The sequence below is a fragment of the Microcebus murinus genome, chromosome 29, assembly GCF_040939455.1.
Source record: "Microcebus murinus isolate Inina chromosome 29, M.murinus_Inina_mat1.0, whole genome shotgun sequence".
NCBI lineage: Eukaryota > Metazoa > Chordata > Mammalia > Primates > Cheirogaleidae > Microcebus > Microcebus murinus.
In genome coordinates this window covers 10,504,787-10,528,658 of record NC_134132.1, presented here as the reverse complement: position 1 = coordinate 10,528,658, position 23,872 = coordinate 10,504,787, and the positions used below count along the sequence as shown (strand labels likewise).

Here is a 23,872-nt window from a genome sequence, read left to right as displayed (position 1 = left end):
TTCAAAACCAACCTGAGCAAGAGCGAGACCCTGTCTCCACTATAAATACAAATAAATTAATTGCCCAACTGATATATATAGAAAAAATTAGCCAAGCATGGTGGCGCATGCCTGTAGTCCCAGCTACTCAGGAGGCTGAGGCAGAAGGATCGCTTGAGCCCAGGAGTTTGAGGTTGCTGTGAGCCAGGCTGACGCCATGGGACTCACTCTAGCCTGGGCAACAAAGTGAGACTCTGTCTCAAAAAAAAAAAAAAGAAAAGAAATCCAGTTTTGGGCTACATCTATTAAAAAAATTAATGAAGAGTGACTATAGTGTTGCTCTTAACATTTTCCATTGAGAGATGTTTATATTATCTATAAACTATTTCTCAGTATCTATGACAAAACAATTCTCCAAATACAATGTAGTTATTGTTATGCACTAGAAATAAGAGAATCCAAGTCCCTTTAAAAAAAAAATCAAAGGTGAATTAGACTTTTTTGAATAAATCCTCATCTTACTAAAACGCAACGGAGTAGAATTTCAGATGGTTATAATACAGACTTTATCTTCCATCACTATAGAAGACAGAAATAAGCAACAAAAGAGGAAAACTTCACATCTAATGTACATATAAAATAAAGACTTCATTTTTCTTAAACTGTCTTAATGGGTATAGTACTTGGGGAAATAAAAACTATTAATATTTCTTCTTTCTCAGGCTAAATATCAAATACTATACAATGTAAACAGAAGTATTCTTCAGTAAGACCCTAGCTCTTAAAAAACAATTCCTAATAATTATAACAGAAAGCTATAGAAATTATGTAGAGAATAGTGTTCTGTTATGTTTCTATTAAATTGCTCTATTATTTCCAAATCAACAAGTATATATTGGGCACTTAGTATTTGCCTAACATCTTATGCTGTCCTGTCCAGGGTCACTTTTAGTTTCTAATGCAGTGTCTACATATCAGAGCTCAGTACTAATGGGAACAAGGTCAGGAGTTCAATTTCCCCTGCCAGTTATCTGGTTTTTCTCTTTTGGATAGCAATAGACTCTTTCCTTTACTAAGTTTCTAATGGGGGAAAACTCCACTGTTAATCTCAAATACGTGTCTTGATCAACCTCATATACAAATGGCTATTATGTAGACATCTGTGTAGAGTGTTTTCCATTTGTTCTATATATATGACTGGGCAAGTCATTTTGTTTCACTAGGTTTGAGTTTAATCATCTGGAAAATGGAAGCAAAGACTTAGATATCTCTAAGGATCTATTTGGCTCTAAAATGGAATCTACATTTTCATAATTCTCAAGTCATTTCTGCATATGTTGATGGCAGCATTTATTCAAAATAGACAAAAGATGGAAATAACCCAAATGTCCGTCAGTTGATAAATGGATAAACGAAATTTGCTATACAGACAGATCTGGTTACAGATGAGATACGTTCCTGAGAACATCTTTAGGTCAGATTTGTTTGTAACTTGGATCCCAGATGAACAGTATATATACAGTAATAATAATAATACTATAATGCCTCATACGTGGTAATACAGTATAATACTATAGTAATACCTCTGTACTATAATAAGTTACAAAAACTATTGTGCTTTCTTTTAATTCAAACATACCATTATAAACTCATACAAAAAGTTTAGATAGGAGATAGAAATTTCAAAAGAGAATATTAAAGGTTAACACCTAATGTTGCATCAACACCAGGCTAAAAGGAATGTTATGCTTATTTTGATTTTCTAACCAAATTGATAATAACCTTTCCATTTCAATAATTAATCCACTATACTGCTCAGGAATAATTGATGCTTTCATTGGAGCACTACCTTTCATGTGTTTCATTATTCTCACTTTATCCTTTATAATTGTTCCAACAGTTGAGCAACTATAGCCTAATACTTTCCCAATGAATGATAGCATCTTGCCTTTCAACAGATGCTTAATTATTTCTACTTTTATTTCCACCGGAATCACCTTTCTCTTCACTGCAGGCTGACGTGGAATTGCAGTGGACTTTCACTTTGGATGCATGATCATAAGGGTAAACACAGACTCACAAAACTGAATAACAAAGTTAAAACAAAAGTGAGGCTATGCATAAGCGATGACCATATAAACAATGAAACTATTATAGCTGCTGGCGTAAAGATGCCGCGCCAACAAACCACTAATGCTATGCAGGTTTGTTTACATGCATGGAAGAGACTAGTTCCCAAATTATTAATTTAATTATTTAATTATAAGTCATACTTGTGGGGAGCCTTGGGAGCCTGTTTGTAAGTACGGAACACTGTAAGTTGAGTCCCCGTAACCTGGGGACTGCCTGTATTCAAAAATCAGAATATTATTTGGCCATAAGTAGTAATGAAATGCTGATACATGCAACAACATGGACGAAACTTTACAACATTCTACTAAGGGAAAGAAACTGGCCACAAAACATTACATACGATATATTATTCCACTTATATGAAAAGTCCAGAATATGCAAATCTATAGAAACAGAAAGCATATTAGTGGTGGCCTAGTGCTCGAATGGGGAATTGAGAGTTGAAAGCTAGATGAGTACAGGATTTTTTTTCTTGGGTGATGAAAATCTTTTAAGACTGATGGTTGCACAACTCTATGTATATACTGAAAACTATTGAATTATACACTTTAAATTGGTGAATTCATGGTGTGAATTATATCTCAATAAAGCCATTAGAAGAGTTATTTCTAGTCCTTCAAAGAAGAAAAAATAGTAAACTAAAATGGTTTTATACAGTACAAACTATTTCTCTGGCAATTCATTCTGATCATCACAAAGTTTCACAGGAAAAAGACAGGGTGAAAAGTTTTGAGAGTTTCAAGACATTCAATTTGATCTCATTTTCAATAGCACTTCCCACAAACCATTCTAGAAGTCATTTCCTAATATTCATGCAATGAAACAGAATGCAATGATACAGCACCACCTATACAGTGTTAAGCACTCTTGCATTCATGGAACTGAAAAGGTATTGCAAGTATAACAAACCAAAAGAAAAAAACAATGTACCCTTTACATCTGAGTTGTTTCATCATTTATGAAAAAAAAAAAAAACAAAAACCTATCATATTCTTTAACTCTAAAATTTTCCTCATAAAATCATCTCATTTGATGAAAATGTCCTGTCCAAATTCATCTGGCTAGTTAGCTGTCAGTGCCCTGATCTTATTTGTTCTCAGTGATTCCTTGTTACTACCAAATATAGGCCGTCTTGGCAATGAATAAATTCAGACACACAAGCTCATGTGTTAACCCAGGTTTGAAGTCAGACAGCTTTTAACTCCTTCTTAGACTGTGTTTGTGGAAGGAGAGGGGCAGTGCCAGGAGGGCTCTCAGAGTGCCAACAAGTAAGGAATGTGGACTTACAGATAAATTCACGGAAAGGTGTCATCTCATAAGCAGTAGAGGGCTCTCTAAGACCACACTGAAGACTCACGAGCTGGACCATCACTATCTGGGTTGTTCTGGTGAACTTCCATATCATCCCTATGTTATCAGTGTTTACGTGTTCACAAAAGGATATTCTAAAGATCAGTACTTAGAAAGACCAGGTGAATTCTGCTGATAAAAAGTTTCAGTGAAATTTGAGATAAATCACTAAAGTACAATCACTTTAGTTGGATCAGTAAAGTTGGATCACTAATACATGCTTATTAGTCCCGCTGCTTTAAGTCTTTTTCAAAAAGCCAATGCAATTTGGAACTATGGTGCGCTTCAACCATCATAAAACAAATATCTGGTAACATACATTGGAAATCATAATTTGCTAGATGAAAAGAGAATTACATAGACTTTATTAATCATAGCTTCTGACTTTGATGAATAAACCCAGGAAAGAATAGGATGCTAACACATAAAAGCAGATGCCAATGCACTAAAACCAAAGGAATCTACACTAATCATTCATGCTCATAACTCCATTCTCCATGATTATCCTTTGTGGATACAAATGAAGTTAGTGGCTCTCAGAAAGTTAACTTACCAAATTAAAATACTGTTGTGAAAGTTGAATGCTTCGTCAAAGATTTAAGACTCAGTCAAGACTTTGTATCTTAGCCTGCTTAAGTCTTTCTACACATAAAACAGAGATCTTTACCTATAGACCCACATATGGAAGGGGAAAAAACCCCAATGAAATATGAATTGTGCAAAGAGCCTGAGGTATAAACTGAGCCTGAAGTCGTATAAAACATATTATCTTATTAGTAACAGAAGGTAAATTTAGTCTCCTGAGAAAAGGAAACTCTTATTTCAATTCTTAATTTAAAATAGTTTCTCCCCTTATTTCTGATACTTATTTTATTTCTTTTCGGGAACTTTTTTCAGGTGGCAAGAATATCCATTTAAGGCTATACAGTGTGTTGAGTTTTATCATTCACTATAAGAAGTACTATGTAAATATTTTAGTATTTTAAAAAATAATTGAGACAATTTAACCATCTCAACAGTTAAGATCCTACCTTTATGCCATTTGAAATGAACAATTAAGAACTGAGTACTTTACAGAGGGTCACATTTTAAACATTCAGCCTCTACAATGTTTTTTCTAAAGATCATGGGTTTCTAAACAGTCCACTCCATCCTGGAAACTCTGCAAATTACATTCAGTAATAAACAGACAGCAAAATACATTAAAAGAGACGAAAGTATTTTATTTCATTTTTAGTTTTCAACCTCATCTGTTATTCTCATCTCAGTTATGGATTAGCAGTAACAAAATATCTTCTACACACTTTCGCAATATGCTAAGAAAGGCTAAAAAGTCATTTATGAAAATTATAAGTTAAGGAGACATTAGGGTACAAACATGCCCTCTAATAAGATCATACGCTTATGTGAGGTTAAATAAAACGCAGGGTAATATTATCCATCTACGCACATCTCTATTATTATGCTAATCATACTGTGCATTACTGAATCTACCACATGGTACTGTAATTGTCTGGTGATGTGTCTGCATCCTCACTGACCTCTGTGAAGCAGAGCTGTGTTTTAATTACCGTAAGATCACTGGCAGTATAGTGTTCAGTCAAAGAGAAAATATTAGAAAATGCTGTCAGTATGTTTTAATAGGTAAAACTGAGAATCCAAAAAAATGAAAGCATCAATTATGGGAGGAAAAAAAAACCTCACATAAAATCATGATATTAAACATTCTATTTGGGGATGTTGAGTAGTATAGTGTTAGATTCCTATATATACCAGCTGTCACTAGCTTTATACAAACTATAATCATTAACTAGAATTGAGATCAGTATTTCTCTAAGTGTGCACCATCTGTATCAGATTTTTTTTTAGGGAACTTTTTAAAATGCAGATACTCTCCCTGCCACCTCCAGATTCAGATTCAGTAGATCTAGGCAAGGAGGGCAGCAGGAAGGAATTGATTTTAAAAATAAGCTCCCCAGGTAATTCTCATGCCCTCCAAGTATGAGAAGCATTGACTTCTCTGCTCAATACAAATAGTGAGCATGAATTTCTTTAACTGGTATTTAAAGCTATTCTTCTACTCATCCAGTTTCTAGCCCTTTGGTGCTCTTAAACAGAATGGAATAAAGCACTCTCATCCCATGAATGCTGCAAGACTCTCCAATCTTCCAGCTTCAGGCAGGAAAACAGTGGAGGCAACTACCGATAGTCATTACCATGAAAGTCACAGAAATCAATAACCAAAGATACTGAACTGGGATTTGAAGAAACAATTACATGTAAGAGCAAGAAGGTTTCCTGCATAAATTTTTAAACTCACAAGGCACTTGTAAGGAAGAGAACCACACAAACTACTCCTTGCCTTCAGAAGGTTTATAATCAAAGGTAGGCATAGGCTGGAAGTGAGGATTGCAGAGAAACAGAAACTCAAAGAGCTAGGGGAACACTGTGGCAATGAAGGTGCATGATAGTACTTCTAAGGGTGGTGATGCAAAGAAACAAGAGTAACAACTCCGAATTCCTGAATGCAAATTCAAATTATCCCAAGATTTATTCCTAATAGGCTCAATAGTGACTAACAATACAAAATAATTTCTAGAAATAATGCTGATTTTATTTTAGCTTTTATCAATTTAACTGCCTAAACAATGCTCTGGTAGTATAAGACCTACTTTCTTCTTAACAGTTATTATATCAAGTAGCTACTAGAGTTTAGTAATAGCCAATATTCTTATCTCGAATACAACTTGCTTAAGACCCCTAAGAACTGAGGCCTCATTATGAGAAAAAAAGTCCCCAACTTTTAAGTTGGAAGCCAAATCAAGACTCCAAAAAGTGTACATTAGCTTTGGTCTCTTGGAAGCTTCAAGCATTTGGATCTTTTCACTGAGTTAATACAGAAAATTGTTAGATCTATCCATAAACCATGTTCTCTGTTTCTTTGGATTATTTACTTTTAGAAAAGGAATTCTTTGGACACCTCCATTAAGTTCCCATTACAATATGCCTGTTAGTACAGCAGAAGAAAAACAACTAAACAGGTTTATCTCAAAATATCAGCAAATAATTTTTTAACCTTATTTTCATTGTTAAAACATGAACATTCTGTGAAATACTTGTGGCATAGCTTTTAAAAATGGAATTAGTTTTCCTCAAGATTTTTCAATCCATAAATAAACCATGTTTACTATTTGATTTTTAAATCAATTTCAGTAATAAAATCCTCCATAGTTTTCTTAAATGCAGTATTTATACGGAATAAAATGCCACTGCATATAAAACAGTTAAAGTTGAAATATTATTAGGAAAAGTAATTTTAAAAATCATAAAATGTGACACCGGGCAACTCTGAGACTTTCTCCATGCCTACATTATTGACTTATTAGTTCACCAGTGTTCATTTTAATAAGCCCCTTTGTTTAAATTTAACTTTCCCTGCTTTGGTATAACTCCCTCATGTCCCACTCCCCCTAGCAATCCATATTACAATCATTTAATGAACAAAAACAAAGCCTTGTGCTCACTCTTACATAGAAGTATTTAAAAATGCCATGTGTATAATAAATCCATCTAGAATTATTCAAGAGGAATATTATCCTTAATATTTATTCCTATTTATTATAATGTATTCATTGATAGAAAATCCTTGCCTAGATCTGAACACCAGAAGGGAAAGATCTTAAGATGCATTTTAAAAAGGTCTTCAGCCTAATACCACCTTTAAAATAGCCTTAGTGGAAACAATGCTAAAAAGCTGATTCACTTTTATTATAAACCTGCTCAATATATTCTTTAGTCTTTAGATTTCAAAAGTATTTTCTTATATTTATTTCCATTCAAAGGAGGATACAATTGAAAATAATCAAATGCAACAGAAAAGAAATTGGGCAAAAACATCAGCAAAGGAGCAGTATAATATTTAAATTTTTCCAGTCTTAGGGAATAAATATATGTACAACAGACTCTACACATTTTGCAGCATGTTACTAAAAGATGCCAAGTATTGGCAAAGTTATATGGCTTTATACTACTTAGGATACAGAACAGAATAAAATGAAACAAATAGGAATGAATACTACCTTTGGAGAGGCATGATTTCACAAGCCATTCTTGTATGCAAATTTGCAAGGGAACCTCACAACTGTGTCTTCCACGACAAGTTTGGTCGCCTGTACAGTGAACGGCTTCTTACAGTGGCTAAGCTGGCTTGGGGCATGAGGCTGCACCTCCCGGCAGGAGAAACAACTTGCTCTGCAGTTGGCCAGTGTACTGCTGCTTGCAGCAGCCTCCAAACTTCTTCAGGCAATGCTATTTTATTGGCTGCTTCTCTACATTTACACTGCAGTCCACTTTGACCTTTTGTTCCAGGGAAGCAGCTGAACCACCCAGCCAATCAGAGGAGCAGCTGCTGCAGTGCTAAAGGCACTGCTGCAGCTCCTCCTCCTCCTCCTCCTCTTATTCCTCCTCCTCCGGCTCCTGCTCCTGGCTCCTCAGTGGGCTTGCCTAGTTCCGGTAACTTGAAACTTTCCTCCGAGCAGTTCCACAGACAAGCTTGTCAGTCTGGGGCAAGCAACCAATAATTGCGGCAAGAGTGAAGAGTCCCGTACTTCTCAACGTTACAGAGACTGCCCCAGCAAGGAAATCCATTTGTCAAGGAAAGACATTGCCTACAAAACTAAAGATTTCTGTGGCAGAAGGCAAGAACTATGTTGTGTCCCCCTTCTTCCTTTAAAAAAATAAAATTATACACTAGCCTTGAAAGGCATGAGACTTTTCTAGAAGGAAGGCATGCTTCTAGACCCTTGCCCTACCCACATTTATTTCCTGCCTATGTTTGTTTACACTGCGGTGGTTTCTAGTCCCTGGTGACATCACCTAAGGCACGTAGCTCCCACTTCTGGGAGGATACGTGCCCCAAGACTGCCCACGTCCTTCAGGGATCAAAGAGTCTACTCTCATGGACGTTATTTCAACTTATTATTTCTGCACTTTATTCTTATAAAATTGAATGTGTTTATTTATCCATTTTCCTCCACGAACATCAACAGCACGGGGGGGGGTGTTAAATTTTATTTTAACTTATAGGTAACACGAAATCAGTTTTTCCATAAGGTCTTCTAAAAACCTGCTAATTATCTCCTCTCCTTACAATTTCTTCTTCACTATGGAGCACTAGGATATTGTTTTTAGGAACATAATTGCCAATCCATGGATTTCATATATTGTAAGGATGACAGAAATACATTTACTTAAGATTTCTTTCACATCATGGGAGTTGTAAAAAGTTACAGCATAACCCAGACCACCACTTTTAGCAAAAGAATGGACAGAAAGGAGTCCATGGCATTCAGAAACAGTGGGGGATTGTAGGTTCAAAAGGGTATCCTCCTCTAGTTTTCCCCAATTTTTTATAGACTACTCATAATTCTGAATTTAGAACACAAGGTCCTATTATAAGGGGTCTAATTTCCTTTGCTATACCTACTAATAAAAACATTTTCATTGTCTGGCTAAATCATCTATCATGTTTATGAAAATAGAATAGTCATCTGGAAACTATATTCAGACATTATGATAGACTACCAATAACTAAAATCAGCCTTTTAAAACAATACTTGATTCTAAAACTTAAATTGAAATTGTTGATAGTCTTTTTTGATTCTAGATTTGCAAACTCGAATTTGATTCTTCAGTAACCATAACTTACTTCTGTATATTTACATAAGTTTTAGTTTTCAAAATACCTTTAACTCTTGCTTAACACTGCAAATAACTGCTTGAGGTAGAAAACCATGATTATATATCATGATATCTATTTTGCTGATGAGTAAGCTTGGTACTACACAATTAAGTATTAATAATTTGCTCAAATTTACATGGAAAGTTAGTGACAGAACAGAAATTGGATTTAGGACATTTCTTCCTTGCTCAAGAACTTGTTGCTATACACCACGGTGTTGACTCTATTCTTTGTGCACTTTTAAAATATCTTATGAGATATAAATATGTTTAGGAATAGTTAAGATTCAAATGACAAAAGTAATACTTTGCCTTTTCTGAATTTTATGAAGATGTTAATACTATCTGGCTAAAACAGCTATAAAAGTTCAACAATAAAAGACTCAGCATTAAAAAATGTAAATATATACTTATACTCAACTTATACTAGATACTTTTGAAATATGTTAAAGTGAACTATAATTTACATTCAATGTGACTTCACATGTATTTCCTGATAAATCAAGTCTTCCTGCCAACATTCCTCTAGCATGCTGTATTAAACAGAATGTTTTTAAAAAGTTCACTAACTCATAACTCAGTAAGTATATGCCTCTTCAACTCTTTTATAATAATTTCTCCCTTTTTTGTTTCTGATCGATTTTCTTGTTAATTGTTGATCACTTATGCATTTGTACCTTAAATGCAGCCCTTTCTCTCTAACCTCAGCCACTGCCAGGTCCTTGGTCACTTATTTCTTTTTTTTTCCTTTATTTATTTATTTATTTCCATTTTCAGTTGGCCAATTAACTTTTTTATTTTTTTTTATTTTTAGTAGAGACGGGGTCTCGCTCTTGCCCAGGCTGGTCTTGAACTTCTGAGCTCAAACGATCCACCCGCCTCGGCCTCCCGGAGAGCTAGGATTACAGGCGTGAGCCACCGCGCCTGGCCTCCTTAGTCACTTAAATACCTTTATTACTTCTATTTCTAACATCCTCTTGTCAGTTCTTCAGTCAAGGAGTGGAAGCGCCATTCATGACCTCTGTCAGTTTTAATTTCTCGAACACGGATATTCTGATTGCGTTTCCCAGCTGTATTTCCTCCTCGCTGAGTCCCTTACTGTGGATCTCTCCTAACTGCTCATACCTCTCCCTCCCCATTCTTCTGTCTTTTCACTTAGCTCTCTGTTTAGGTCTGATTTGCAATGCCTGCAAAGGATAACCTGCACTCAAACCAACGCGGCATGCATGTTAAGAAAGGCACATCCCCGGCTCTCCTGAGTTTAGTTATTTCTAAAATGGGTTCACAAGCACCCCATGCTGCTTCTTCCTTTAAAAAAGCCCTGCCATCTGGACAGGCTATTGCCAGACTTTTACACATTGCAAAAGAAAAGTCACAGAGCTTGGCAACTCATTATACTAAAAATTCATGATATTTAACCTCAGCGTGAGCCACAATACAATGTTGCAACCTTTTTCGTTATCTTTAACTAGCTGTTCGCTGCATTCCCACAGCAACTGCTGCAAATCTCCAGTGCCACAAACCCAAACCTCTCTCTCAGTCACTAATTATTTCACCTCCTAATAGACTGAGAAAGTCAAGATCATCAAACATGAGCAAGTGCCTTTGGTCTTCTTGCTCTATCTACCACCGCCCTCCCCACCCTAACACATATCTTGCATCACTCTTTTTGACTTCCTCCTAGTTGAGGAGAAAGTGTCTTCACTTATAGGACTCACACCTCTTATCTGTATATCAGATGTTACCATTTTCTTTTTCTGGAAGAAGCCTAAACCAGGTTTCTCCTACATCTTCAATCTGTCTCTTGCTACCTGCTTCTTCTCCCTTCTGATAGGCTCAGCTTTAAAAAGTTTTCCTCAGCAGCCCTGCCCTCTGGCTTCGCAGTGCTATTTCCCTCCTTCCCACTGACAGACTTCCCCAAAGTCTACCGCTGCTGCTTCCGCCTCCTCAAAATTACTCCTCCAAACCATGCCAGTGGAATGTGAACTTTACCATTTTCTGAAACTTTTTTAAGGCCACCAATACTCTTTTTGACTACTAAACCTAAATGTCTTTTCTTAGACCCTTTCCTATTCTTTTCTGAAACACCCACTTTCAGTTTTCTGAAAGTCATTAGCTCTCTGTGATCTTTGGTGGGAATTCTCCAAACCTTCCTGATCAACATTCTCCTCTCACTTCATTGGTCTTTCCTCCTCTTTTACCCCTACAGTATTCAATAAATTGGGCTCTGGAATTACAGCCCTGGGGACCGGATCCTGACTCCACCACTGACAGGCAGTGTAAACTCAGGCAGGTTGTCTAAAAGCTCTGAGTTTGCTCTGAGGAATAAATGAGGTCATGCATCTAAAACACATAGGATAGTGCCTGGCAAATAATAAGTGCTCGATAATTATCTGATCTGCAAATTTCTCCTCCTCCTGGCTCTTCTTGATGATGTTATTCTCTTTATGAATCAGATTCAAACCATGAATCATCTTTACTCCTCCCTTTCCTGTCATCCCCTTAACTAAATCTGTTGGTTGTCTTGTCACAATTCTTTAATCAGTCTGCCTAGGTCATCTGTACTCTTAGGACAACCTTCAAAATGTCCTTTCTGCCTCCATCTACCTTGTCTCCAAAGCATACTTTTCAGTATTCCAGTGAACTTCCCTACAGTGCTTGGGACCTGGTCACTCATTGCTCTGCTCAAAGACTTCAATAGCTCTTAACTACCTCTCACATAAACCTCAATCCTTTCAATATGATGATTAGAACTCTCCAGAAATTAACCCCAATTTCTCTCTCCAGTTCAGGTGCTAATAACTCTTTAAGGAAACAACTCTTGGTGTGCCTGGGTCACTATTTTCAAATCTGCACTGTTCTATCCTAAACATTTGCTCATGCTCTTCCCTCTGTCTGAAATATTCTCCCATTCCACTTCCTCCAGGCAAAATTCTACCTATACTTCAGGCCTAGGCCAGCTGGAAGAAACTTCTTGCCCCTTTTAACTCACACAGCCCTTTCCATCTGTTATGATATCTAACTTTTTTCTCATACAGTTTTTTTTTTTGAGACAAAGTATTGCTTTGTTGCCCAGGCTAGAGTGAGTGCCATGGTGTCAGCCTCGCTCACAGCAATCTCAATCTCCTGGGCTCAAGCGATCCTTCTGCCTCAGCCTCCCAAGTAGCTGGGACTACAAGCATGCGCCACCATGCCCAGCTAATTTTTTCTATATATATTAGTTGGCCAATTAATTTCTTTCTATTTATAGTAGAGACGGGGTCTCGCTTTTGCTCAGGCTGGTTTCGAACTCCTGACCTTGAGCAATCCACCCACCTCGGCCTCCCAGAGTGCTAGGATTACAGGCGTGAACCACCGCGCCAGGCCTCCCATACAGTTTTATTATTATTTGAATCTACTGTATACGTTGTCTTCCTTTTGCAATGTAACTCCAAGAACTGTATCTTTCCTGTAGCCCTTACACAGAACAGACACTTAAATAAATTAATTTACAAATTCCATTAATTTATCAATTACTCTCTTCTAGAGATTCTGAAGCATAGCTCCTTTGATTAGATTTACATTTATTAAGCAGTATTCTATACACTTTTTAACATTTTCCATTGTAGGACTACACTTAAGATAAACTATATACCACATGTATGTTCAAATGAAGAATAATGCTAACCAATAACTGACTTAATAAACTTACCTGGTTATACAATGATGTGCAATCACAGATATGTTAAAAAAAAGTTCTATCTAAAACTTCAAAATCTTCTAGGCATTCTACATTATCCAGTCTCTCCTAAGCTGTCTATTTCCTTTTCCACATTTTAGCTGGCTTGCAGATTTCTAATTTTCTTATATAATTCCTTCAGCAGATTCCAAGTGTTTGGTAATATCTGTGTTTGCCCTTGTGCTATCAACAGCCACAAGTGCTCCAAAAATGATGTGGCCGCATTTGATGTTAATTTCAACATCAATTAAAAACAACCAAAGAACCAAGAACATTTCTTGGCCACGTTAATTTGTTTTCAAATCAGACTGATTTGTTTCCTAAGATATGATATATATATTAAAATAATTCCTTACAAGTTTGATAAGAAGGTACTTCTTAGACACCTTCCTCATCTATTTATTAGATTTATCTAGTCTATATAAGATTGTTGGGGAAAAAATCCCACAGAGATAGAAATTATGTAATTGTTTTTCCAAAGACACATCTCTTTAATTCTAATGATGGACCTTGCTTTTAAAACTGGGTATGGGCTTATTTCATTAAAATCTATCTGACTAGATTTTCTGGACTCTCAAATGCTCACCGCATTAATTTATTTAGATCCTAAAAATCCTTTAGAGATGCCAGTGAAGGGGGAGGAGAAAGCTGCTAACAGAGTGGCAAGGTTTAAAGGCCTGGACAGCTGGAGGTACACGATTCAGCATTCCCTTCTTCACTTGACTAACTGGTTCCAACATTTCCAATACAGAAAGTAAGATTTAAAACATTCACCAGAAAGATTAAGTATTGATGTCAAATCAAAAGACAAGCAGTTATATCATGGTATATGAAGTAGCACAGTTATATAGAAATTCATGCAGAAGCTTATTTTTTTTTTTAAATGGAATTTCTTATAAGAGGTGAGGGACTACAATTTTTCCATAAAAAGTAGTTAAAAATAAATTCTTTGAGATGTCTTATATAATTGTTCCTCAACTTTCTGGGACAGGGAAAAATCCACAGTTTTGCCAGATGGAATCTCAGTTAGCAATCATTGCCAATAAATAAGTGCTTCGAGCACATTTTCCTGGAATGGGACTCACTGGGCATGACTTTCTCCAAATCTCCCTCAGGAGTCCAGATAATAGTGTTTCTGTTCTCATGAAATAAGTCATGTTCCACACAACAGCTGCTACCACACCTGAGATCAGCTGCCTTAAATTGTCCCAGTGACCTCTCACCCTGTTAAATGATACTTCCTGCCAGAGGAGAAGCAGGCTTCAGCAGAGCTTCCTTAGAGAAATGTCAAAATTGCTTAGTGTGATAGGGTAACTGATTGGCTGATTCTGTATCCATAAAACATAAAAAAAACTTTTCATATTTCTGAAACACGAAATACTGAGTACAAGCATAAAATCTCTCAATGTCAATACACTGGCTGATAAAATCAATTCACTTTAACACAAAGTGGTTTTCTTTGACCAACTCAATAAATGAATAAATGAAAATATATTTAAAAGGAAAATAAGGGGAAGTAACAATTTGTGTTACCATGCCACATTAAAAAAAAAAAAATCACAGTATTAGTCCTTAAAGTGTCAAAACTCCTAGTGTATTTTAAATAATCTCATTTTTTAAAAACCCTTTTAAATTCAACTTTTCAGAAAATTGGACCCAGTACATTAAAAAACTATGTATATGTTTGTATCCTTTCTTATTAGTGCTATTCATATATAGAGATTCAAATTCATAACAAAAAAATTTTTTTCTCATTGAATTTTAGTGAGAAAATATATAAGTTGGAAACAGAAATTTCAAACAAATTAGGAAATAAACTAGACTTATAAATAAATAAAGCTAATAGCCCCTCAGATAGGCACTGAAATTCATTACTTAAATAAAGAATATATATTTTAATAAATGTGTATATATGTATATCAAAACATGTTTTACACCTTAAATATATACCATAAAAATAAGAAATAAAAGAAAATGTACTGAAAATGAATTATAATTTCAGAACAACTCTCCAAAATACTACTTCAGGAAGACAACTTTTAAACATAAATCAATCCAGTTTTAAAACGATGGAAACAGCTTGGTGTCACATTTTTCAAAAACGAAGTACCTCTGGAAATAACATCATCCTAGACTTCAAATCACTCTATATGAAAACGACAAGTCATATAGAATTTGGCCAAACCCAGAGCTGAATGAATGCTTTGTTAAAAGAAAAGTTTAAAAGTTTAATCTTATCTTTCTCTTTCTTTCTTGTCCATTAATCTATTACCATCATTCTCCCTTACCTTCTTATACCCTCTCCATTTAAGTCTGATTTTCTTAACCTCTGCATCACAGTTTCTTTTTCCTAATAGATTTTACTGATTTTGGTTTTTCCCACCCTAACGCAGATTGTACAGAATTGACCTTCCCAAATACTGTTTTAATCACGTCAAAAAGCTCTGGTTGTCCTTCACAGCCTACAAAGTAAAATCCAAATTCTATATGCACACACACACACACACACACACACACACACACACACACACACAGAGAGAGAGAGAGAGAGAGAGAGAGAGAGAGAGAGAGAGAGAAATCATCGCCTTCTCCTTCAGATAGGAGTGTGCGGGACCCAGGCTAAACAACTTTGGTCCCCTGTCCTGCTTTGCTTTCCCACCACTGGTTTCTGGTCAGGCATTTCTCCTAACCTGGAATATCCTCCCTAACCCATACCCATCCATCCAAGCAAAACTCAGCCTTTCTCAGCCTCCCTTTTGCTGCCCATTCTGATTCCTCTATCCAGATGATGTTATCCTCCTGAATGAGTGAGGTCATAACTGCAAGTCCAAAAGCAGTACATTTGTCATTCTACAAGATTTCTCTAAAATTTGACAATTACCACTTCTTCCTTCAAGCATCTGTTATCCTTGATTTAAGACAAAAATATTTTTCATATTGTAAATTATAGAGTACATATTCACTGTACGAAAATGTTAACAATACAGACAAGAATGCTGGGCGCGGTGGCTCATGTCTGTAATCTTAGCACTCTGGGAAGCTGAGGTGGAAGGATCGCTGAGGCCAGGAGTTTGAGACCAGCCTCAGCAACATAGCGAGATCCCATCTACTCCCCAAAATAGAAAATTTAGCCAGGTGTGGTGGTACATGCTTGTAGTTCCAGCTACTTGGGAGGCTGAGGCAGGAGGATTGCTTGAGCCCAGGAGTTTCGGGTTTCAGTGAGCTATGACAATGCCACTGCACTCTAGCCTGGGCAATAGAGCAAGATCCTGTCTCAAAAAAACAAAACAAAAACAAAAATAAAACCAAAATGCAGACAAGAAGAAAAGGCAAATACAATCCCATCATTGACATAACCAGTGTTTAATACAACTATATTCTCCCAGTACATATTCACTACTATATTCTCCCACTAAAAAAATTTCATATATAATTACAAAATATAGGACAATGTGAATGTATTTAATGCCACTGAACTATATAATTAAAAATGGTTAAAATGGTAAAATTTATGTTATGTATATGTTACCACAACAAAAAAGGTAAGATTATGCAGTATGTACTGTTTTGTAACATTTTTCACTGAATAATCAGTAACATATTTCTAATCTTCAAAAATATTTCTGGTGGCTACATTGTATAGCAGCGGTTCTCAAATTATGAGCCAAGTAACCTTGGAGGTCCCTGAGACTCTTTTGGGTGGATCCACAGGTAAAAAATTATTGTCATAGTAATATTAAGATGTTATGTGCTTTTAAAAATTCTGATTCACTTATGGATATACAGTGAAAGATTCCAAAGGTTACATAATGATTGCTATGGCAACAGATTTAATGCAGAATTAGACATGAGAATACAGCTATCTTCTATTAAGCCAGCTGTTAAGGGTTTTGCAAAATGTGAAACAATGAGATCTTCTCACCATATTTTCACTTTCAAGAACAGAGTTATAGTTCATAAAAATATATTATTTATGGTAAAATGATTATAATTTAAAAATAGCGATATACATTTTTCCATATGTTTTAAATTTTTTTCAGTTTTAATTTCAAATACAGTAAATATCAATAGATATAATCCATATAAATGAAAACTCTTTGTATTCTCAGTAATGTTTAAGAATACAGTGGGGCCGAGCGCGGTGGCTCACGCCTGTAATCATAGCTCTCTGGGAGGCCGAAGCGGGCAGATCGTTTGAGCTCAGGAGTTCGAAACCAACCTGAGCAAGAGCGAGAACCTGTCTCCACTATAAATAGAAAGAAATTAATTGGCCAACTAATATATATAGAAAAAATTAGCCGGGTATGGTGGTGCATGCCTGTATAGCTAAAGCCACCTTAAGCAAAAAGAACATATCAGGAAGCATCATTTTACCAAACTTCAAGATATACTAAATGCTATAGTAGTCAAAACAGCACGATACTGGCACAAGAACAGAGACACAGACCAGTGTATCAGAATAGAAAACCCAGATATAAAACCATCCTCATATAGCCACCTAATCTTTGACAAAGCAGACAAAAACATACACTGGGGACAAGAATCTCTATTTGATAAATGGTGCTGGGAAAATTGGATAGCCACATGTAGAAGACTGAAACAGGATCTGCACCTCTCACAAAAAATCAACAATGCATATCAGACTTAGGTTTCTAAGGCATGAAACCATAAGAATCCTAGAAAAAAACATTGGAAAAACTCTAACAGATATTAGCCTAGGCAAAGAATTTATGAAGAAGACCCCAAAAGCAATCACAGCAACAACAAAACTGAATAAATGGGACCTGATCGAACTAAGAAGTTTCTGCAAAGCCAAGGAGACAATCAATAAAGTAAACAGACAACCTACAGAATAGAAGATATTTGCATGATACATATTCAATAAAGGTCTGATAACCAGAATCTACAAAGAACTCAGGCAAATCAACAAGAATAAAGCAAACAACCTATTAAAAAGTGGGCAAAAGATATGAAGAGAACTTTACAAATGAAGATAGACTAATGGCAAACATAAAAAAAGTTCAACATCTCTAATCATCAGGGAAACGTAAATCAAAATCAGAATGAGATATCACCTAACTACAGTGAGAATGGCTTATATCAAAAAGTCCCAAAACAAGAGATGCTGGTATGGATGCAAAGAGAAACTGATACTTATACACTGTCGGTGGGACTGCAAACTAGTACAACCTCTATGGAAATTAGTATGGAGATACCGCAAAGAACTAAAAGTAGACCTATCATTTGATCTAGCAATCCCACTACTAGGTATTTACCCAAAGAGAGAAAAAAAACGAAAATTTATAAAAAAGACACTTGCACTTGAATGTTTATAGCAGCACAATTCACAATTGCAAAGATGTGGAAACAACTCAAGTGCCCATCAATACATGAGTGGATTAATAAAATGTAGTATACATATTAATATACCATGGAGTACTACTCAGCCATAAAAAATGGTGAACTAGTATCTTTTGGAACAACCTGGATGGAACTGGAGACCACTCTTCTAAGTGAAGCATCTCAAGAATGGAGAAAACAAACACCACATGTACTCAATACTAAATTAGAACTAATGGATCAACGCTTATGTACACATTCGGAAGTAAAACTCAATGTAAATCAAGCTGGTGGGAGGGAGGCGGAGGGGATGAGTAATTCACACCTAATAAGTACAATGCACACTATCTGGGTGAAGGGCACATTTATAACTTTGCCTCAAACTGAACAAAAGCAAATTACATAACCACAATGTTTGTACCCCTACAATACTGTGAAATAAATAAATAGATAGACCATTGACAGTGAAAAGGGTATTCCAGATAAAGGGGAAAGTGTTAGCTAAGATACAGAGGTATGAAACCACCAGGATACATAGTGGCTGTCATGTAGCCTGGCTATGGGATGAAGAACTATAGAAGACAGTTCCAGTAAGTCAGGAAGGTAGGCTTAGCTGGGTTTTTAAAGGCCCTGAAGGACCTGAACTTTATTTTTTGCTTTTATAGCACTTCTATTATGCCACTTTAAAACCTCCTTCTATTATTTATTATTGTTAACCACCTATATTTATTTCAGTTAATAGACTGGTAGACATCTAACAGTAGAGACCACGCTTTGGTTCTCTCTGGCTCCTCAGGGCCCAGTGCATATGTGCAGTACATAGGTTGTGCCCAGTAAGAGTTTGCTGATGTAGAGTTACTAAAATGAATCCAGCTAAGACTGCAGCAGTCCAAGTACATTCTTGTGATCTATACGCCATTAGAAATGATCTGATGATACGACAGTAATTTTCCTTACAATCACTTACCTATTTTTTCCATCAACTGCTTATACTGTAAACAGTATTAGAAAATAAACTTTAACTGAAGTTTAGATTTCAGGGAAATGTCAAAATTTGAGTAGTCATAGCAATTGTGCTGAGGGGCAGATGTTGGGGAATGGGTAGAGAACTATTTGTACTTTAGTAATCAAAATACTAAAAGAAATATCAGAGACTTTCGTTTTCAAAGGAGATTCAAGTTCAAGACTGGAAAATATTTTTAATAAATATTTAGCTTATATAAAATAGTTTATATAAGAAGACCTTGGGGTATTTATCACAGGAGCCAGTGGTGGTCATGAAAAGATTACAAAACTGTCTGCTGAGATACAGTTAGATACTTTTTCTAATCCAGTCTGGGACGTTGGGGACTTTTTCAAGTCTACCTTTCTATAAATCTTTCTTATGAAGGCTAGAGAGTGGAGACAACTCAGGAAATGGTAGCTCTGTAGGGGAACTGCATGCTGAAGCTCGTCACTAAGCTTTTCACAAGGTGGTTTTAGACTCTCCTTTGCTCACATGAGCTCTACAAGGCAGTCGACCTTGCACAGTCAGCAGAACAGCTGCTATGATATTTGGTAATTTTCCAAATTGTATTGTACGTGATATGCTTATGAATCTTGTAGCTAAGAATCCTGATTTTATTTCAACTGCACTAGTTAAAAATCCTGACTTGGTTCCAAGTAGCAGAGACTGAAACACTATAGGGAATGAACACATGTTCCGCAAGTAACTGGAGTGCTTTTTATGAAGTACAAACAGAGGATAATTATAACTGCTTTTTTTTTTACTGGCTGGACTTCAGAAATGAAGAAGGTCACATTTAATTGCAGATTAGATAGCTTGAAGGGCAATGGGTACAGTTAATGTTGAATATTTATTTGTTATCAATATTGCAGCAAGTTTGATTCTTATGAAATATACTCTTGTAATAATGTTACTAAAATATGCAATGTTCTTTTTTTTGCAAATGTCACAAGGCACACACATTCTGCCACAAGTGCAGAGTTGCACAGAGGTATGAAGAACCTTATAAAACAGTGGATTTTCTCCTATATGAATAAGCAGCATGTCACTGATAGAAATGAGATGACATAGATATTAAGTGGGAACAAGAAGAGGGCACAGCTGTCCTGACTTCTGTGGCATCCCTAAGGGTACACAGTACAGGGCGCTCTTGGGTTAGTACATTCCAAGGACCACAAGAGAGAAAACTGATGCGTAAAAAAAAAACTGACACTGTCTCGTCTTACAGTGGAATTCAAATCCAAATTGGGCACATAGGACAATATCACAACAGTAACAACTACAGCAACAGCAACTGAGTACACATCCACTCCATACTGCCGTGGACACAAAGAGGACATAAGACACAGTGCCTCTCTCCCTCAGGAACCCGCAATCAGGTTGGACAGAAAAGTATAAACACACGAAAGAGGAAAGGAACTCAAGGTAGAAGCCAGGCAGGAAATAACGGTGAAATAATCAGAAGATCTATATTTAATCTCAGCCTGTCAACTAAATATGTGATCTTGGCTAATTCACCTAACTCAATAAACAGTTGTGAAATGTCCGACCTTCTCAGAATCATAGTTCCTTCACCCAAGGTCACTTTGTAGATATGAAATTCTTTTCATAGTGCTACCTGAAAAAACTGTGATATTAAGTTTCAACATTGTCAAAAAATGTTACATGTAGGGTTATTATAATTTTTAGAGCAAATATCAAGACAAAATCTGACACATGATCTGATCTTGAAGAGACTATCTGGAACCGAGGCAGTTCAAAGTGTGGGGTATGCAATGGCTGCAGGTATGAGTGAAAAGCAAGCATAGCTTCTGGGAAAGAGGGCTGGAGAGAGAGGGAGAGGACAGAGTAAGGAGGCTCGTAGTCCCGGCACAGGTAAGCCGCTACATAGTTCTGCGCAGGAGTGGGATCTGTTTGAACTTGTGTGTCTGCAGAGGTTGTAAGGGGTGGGGCAGGCACAGGGCCACACAGAGACAGTGAGATTGTCAGAGAACATTCTGGAATTGGCTGGCTATGAATGGGTGGTGGGGTAGGGACAGCATTCAGGCTATCCGAGGGACAGAGAAGACACGTCTGCTAGTTACAGTGACTTGTGAGCACACTTCAGTAGAGAATTCTAGATGGGAAATACAGATCCAGAAGCCATCATATAGAGTTAAGAGTCGAAGACAGAGGCATGGGAATAACTTGTGTGAAGAAAATGAATCTGGTAGGTTAGTGGAATGGAGAAAATATAATAATTATCTAACCACAAGGTGATGGAGGCCTAAATTATGGTTGAGATCATGAAGGGAAAAAAATGGGGAACGGGATGTTGGAGACACTGAAAAGATTTGGTGACTGACGATATAAAAGGTTTTGAGTTTTGTGGTTGGGAGAATGAAAAACAGCCAAGTTGGGAGGAAAGATGAGAAAATGAGTTCTGTGTGGACACAGGGAGTTTAAGGTTACTTACTGAAGTAGAGGTTGCCTGGCAAGCCCTAGAGACCTAGACAGAGTGTAAGTCTGAGACACTGATTTAGAAATTTTCATTCTGTGGCACCAGATTAGCCATGGAAGGGACAGCAGACAGAGGGGGAAGCAGGCAGTCAAGCAGACTTGGAGGACGCTGCATTTGGGGCAGAACGGAAAGAGAAGAAACATCACAGTAGGAGGAAGCAATATGGGAATTGGGGAAATTTTCAAGACTCTGTGAAGTATCACAATACATTTAATAAGATGAAAATGTTTTTTGAAAATTGAAAAAATGTACGAGATATATTCCTGTGTAACTACACAGAAGTCGGGAGAGAGGAGTGAATTAGAATCCTACAGCAAGAGAATCAATGAGAACTTTAGCTTTATCAGTGATATTTTGAATTTAAGAAGAAAGTATTCCCCAAACAATTAAAAAGTATTGAAGAAGGGAATAAGTAGATAAGAAAGTACTTTTAGCATAGAAAAACTCTTTCATCCAGAACACAGTTTCCCAGGGCAAGATGAGTTTTTAATACACATTGAAAAGGGATTTATTGTAGTTTCCCTCATTTATCTATCAAATTAAGAACACATCTCAATGTACACAGTTATTTTCTTTAGCTCTATTTTCATCATATGATTTTAGGCACACACTTTGCATATGATAGCTTTTTTTTTTACTCACATTACAGAAAATGAAAGCATTTTAATCGTTCTTCACTTAATCTCTTTATGTAAGAGCTAAATACAAACTTTCGGTAATTGTCAGTGTGTCTATAGTCCTTTGAAAGACACTCAGACCCAGTGACACTTGTCCTAGAGTCACAAAGCTCACCTTAATCATAGTAGCATACCTGCTAACAAACAATGAACCTATAATTTTTTGTGTGAAACTCCCAAGATGTTGCAGCTTTTTCTATTTCTGTGTCTCCCTGAAATAGTGGTCACTTCAATAACTTTCAATTACAGCACAGTAAGCTATAAACTGGAATCCTTCCAGGATGAGAAAACAAAGAGCTTTTTTCCCTGTCTTCCTCTCCTTCCTTATAAATCACCTTTCATGAGGACCTGACCTTTATTCCTGCCACCATGCTCTGTTATATTCAAAGAGAAGTATAAAGGAACAAATTCTTTTAAAATGTAACAAACACAACTCTTTCTACAGATAGCGTTTACTTATAACAATAGTTGTATTTTAGCAATTTGCAATCCAGTGACATTCTTGTTAAAGCATATCCATTCTTCCTTACCCCAACTTTTTTTTTTTTTTTTTTTTTGGAGACAGAGTCTCGCTTTGTTGTCCAGGCTAGAGTGAGTGCCGTGGCGTCAGCCTAGCTCACAGCAACCTCAAACTCCTGGGCTCAGTGATCCTTCTGCCTCAGCCTCCCAAGTAGCTGGGACTACAGGCATGCGCCACCATGCCCGGCTAATTTTTTATATATATATCAGTTGGCCAATTGATTTCTTTCTATTTATAGTAGAGACGGGGTCTCGCTCTTGCTCAGGCTGGTTTTGAACTCCTGACCTTGAGCAATCCGCCCGCCTCGGCCTCCCAAGAGCTAGGATTACAGGCGTGAGCCACAGCACCCGGCCGTTACCCCAACTTTTTTGCAGTTGTTGTTTTTAAACATTACTGAGGAATAGTCTATATATCTTAAAATCTACAATTCCATGATTTTTAGTAACTTCATCAAGTAATGTAGTCATCACTATAAAGCAGTTTCAGAACATTTTAATCTTCCAAATAAGATCCTTCAGGCCATTAACAGTTAGTCCCTGTTTCCCTCATTCCAGCCCCAATCACAAATATACTTTCTGTTTCTAGAAATTTGCACTTTCTGGATATTTCATATAAATGAAATCATATAATATATGGTCTTGTAAGTCTTCACCCTGACTTTTTGGAACAAAACTAGAGATTTTCCTTGAGCCTTTAAGAAAAATAACACCTTTAAATAAATGTATTACCTTTCAAATAAAACATTACAATAAATATTATTTAACATCTAATAGACTAAAAATATTAACCATGTTCTCTACTAAAGTTCTAAAATTTAAAAATACTGAAAATAATATTATAGCACTAGAAACACAAAAAAAGATCATTTGTCTATTTCACCTGTTGAAACAGATAATACGATAGCTATCTC

General features: G+C 36.4%; 1 protein-coding gene across 13 annotated transcripts in view; it reads right to left on the bottom strand.

The window, feature by feature from the left end:
• The window catches only part of FAM13A (family with sequence similarity 13 member A), a 245,794-nt gene that overhangs the window by 86,774 nt on the left and 135,148 nt on the right, over positions 1 to 23,872 (bottom strand). For 2 of the 13 annotated variants that reach the window (XM_012774046.3, XM_012774047.3), the window contains exon 1: positions 7,542 to 12,270. The exons of 8 other annotated variants lie outside the window; for them this stretch is intronic. In XM_012774046.3, the coding sequence (XP_012629500.2) occupies positions 7,542 to 7,570 (29 nt within the window). In that variant the 5' untranslated portion in view covers positions 7,571 to 12,270. Of the gene's footprint in view, positions 1 to 7,541; positions 12,276 to 23,872 lie in introns of those variants that run through there. 3 more of the 13 variants (XM_075998716.1, XM_075998717.1, XM_012774045.3) reach the window with 3 other exon arrangements.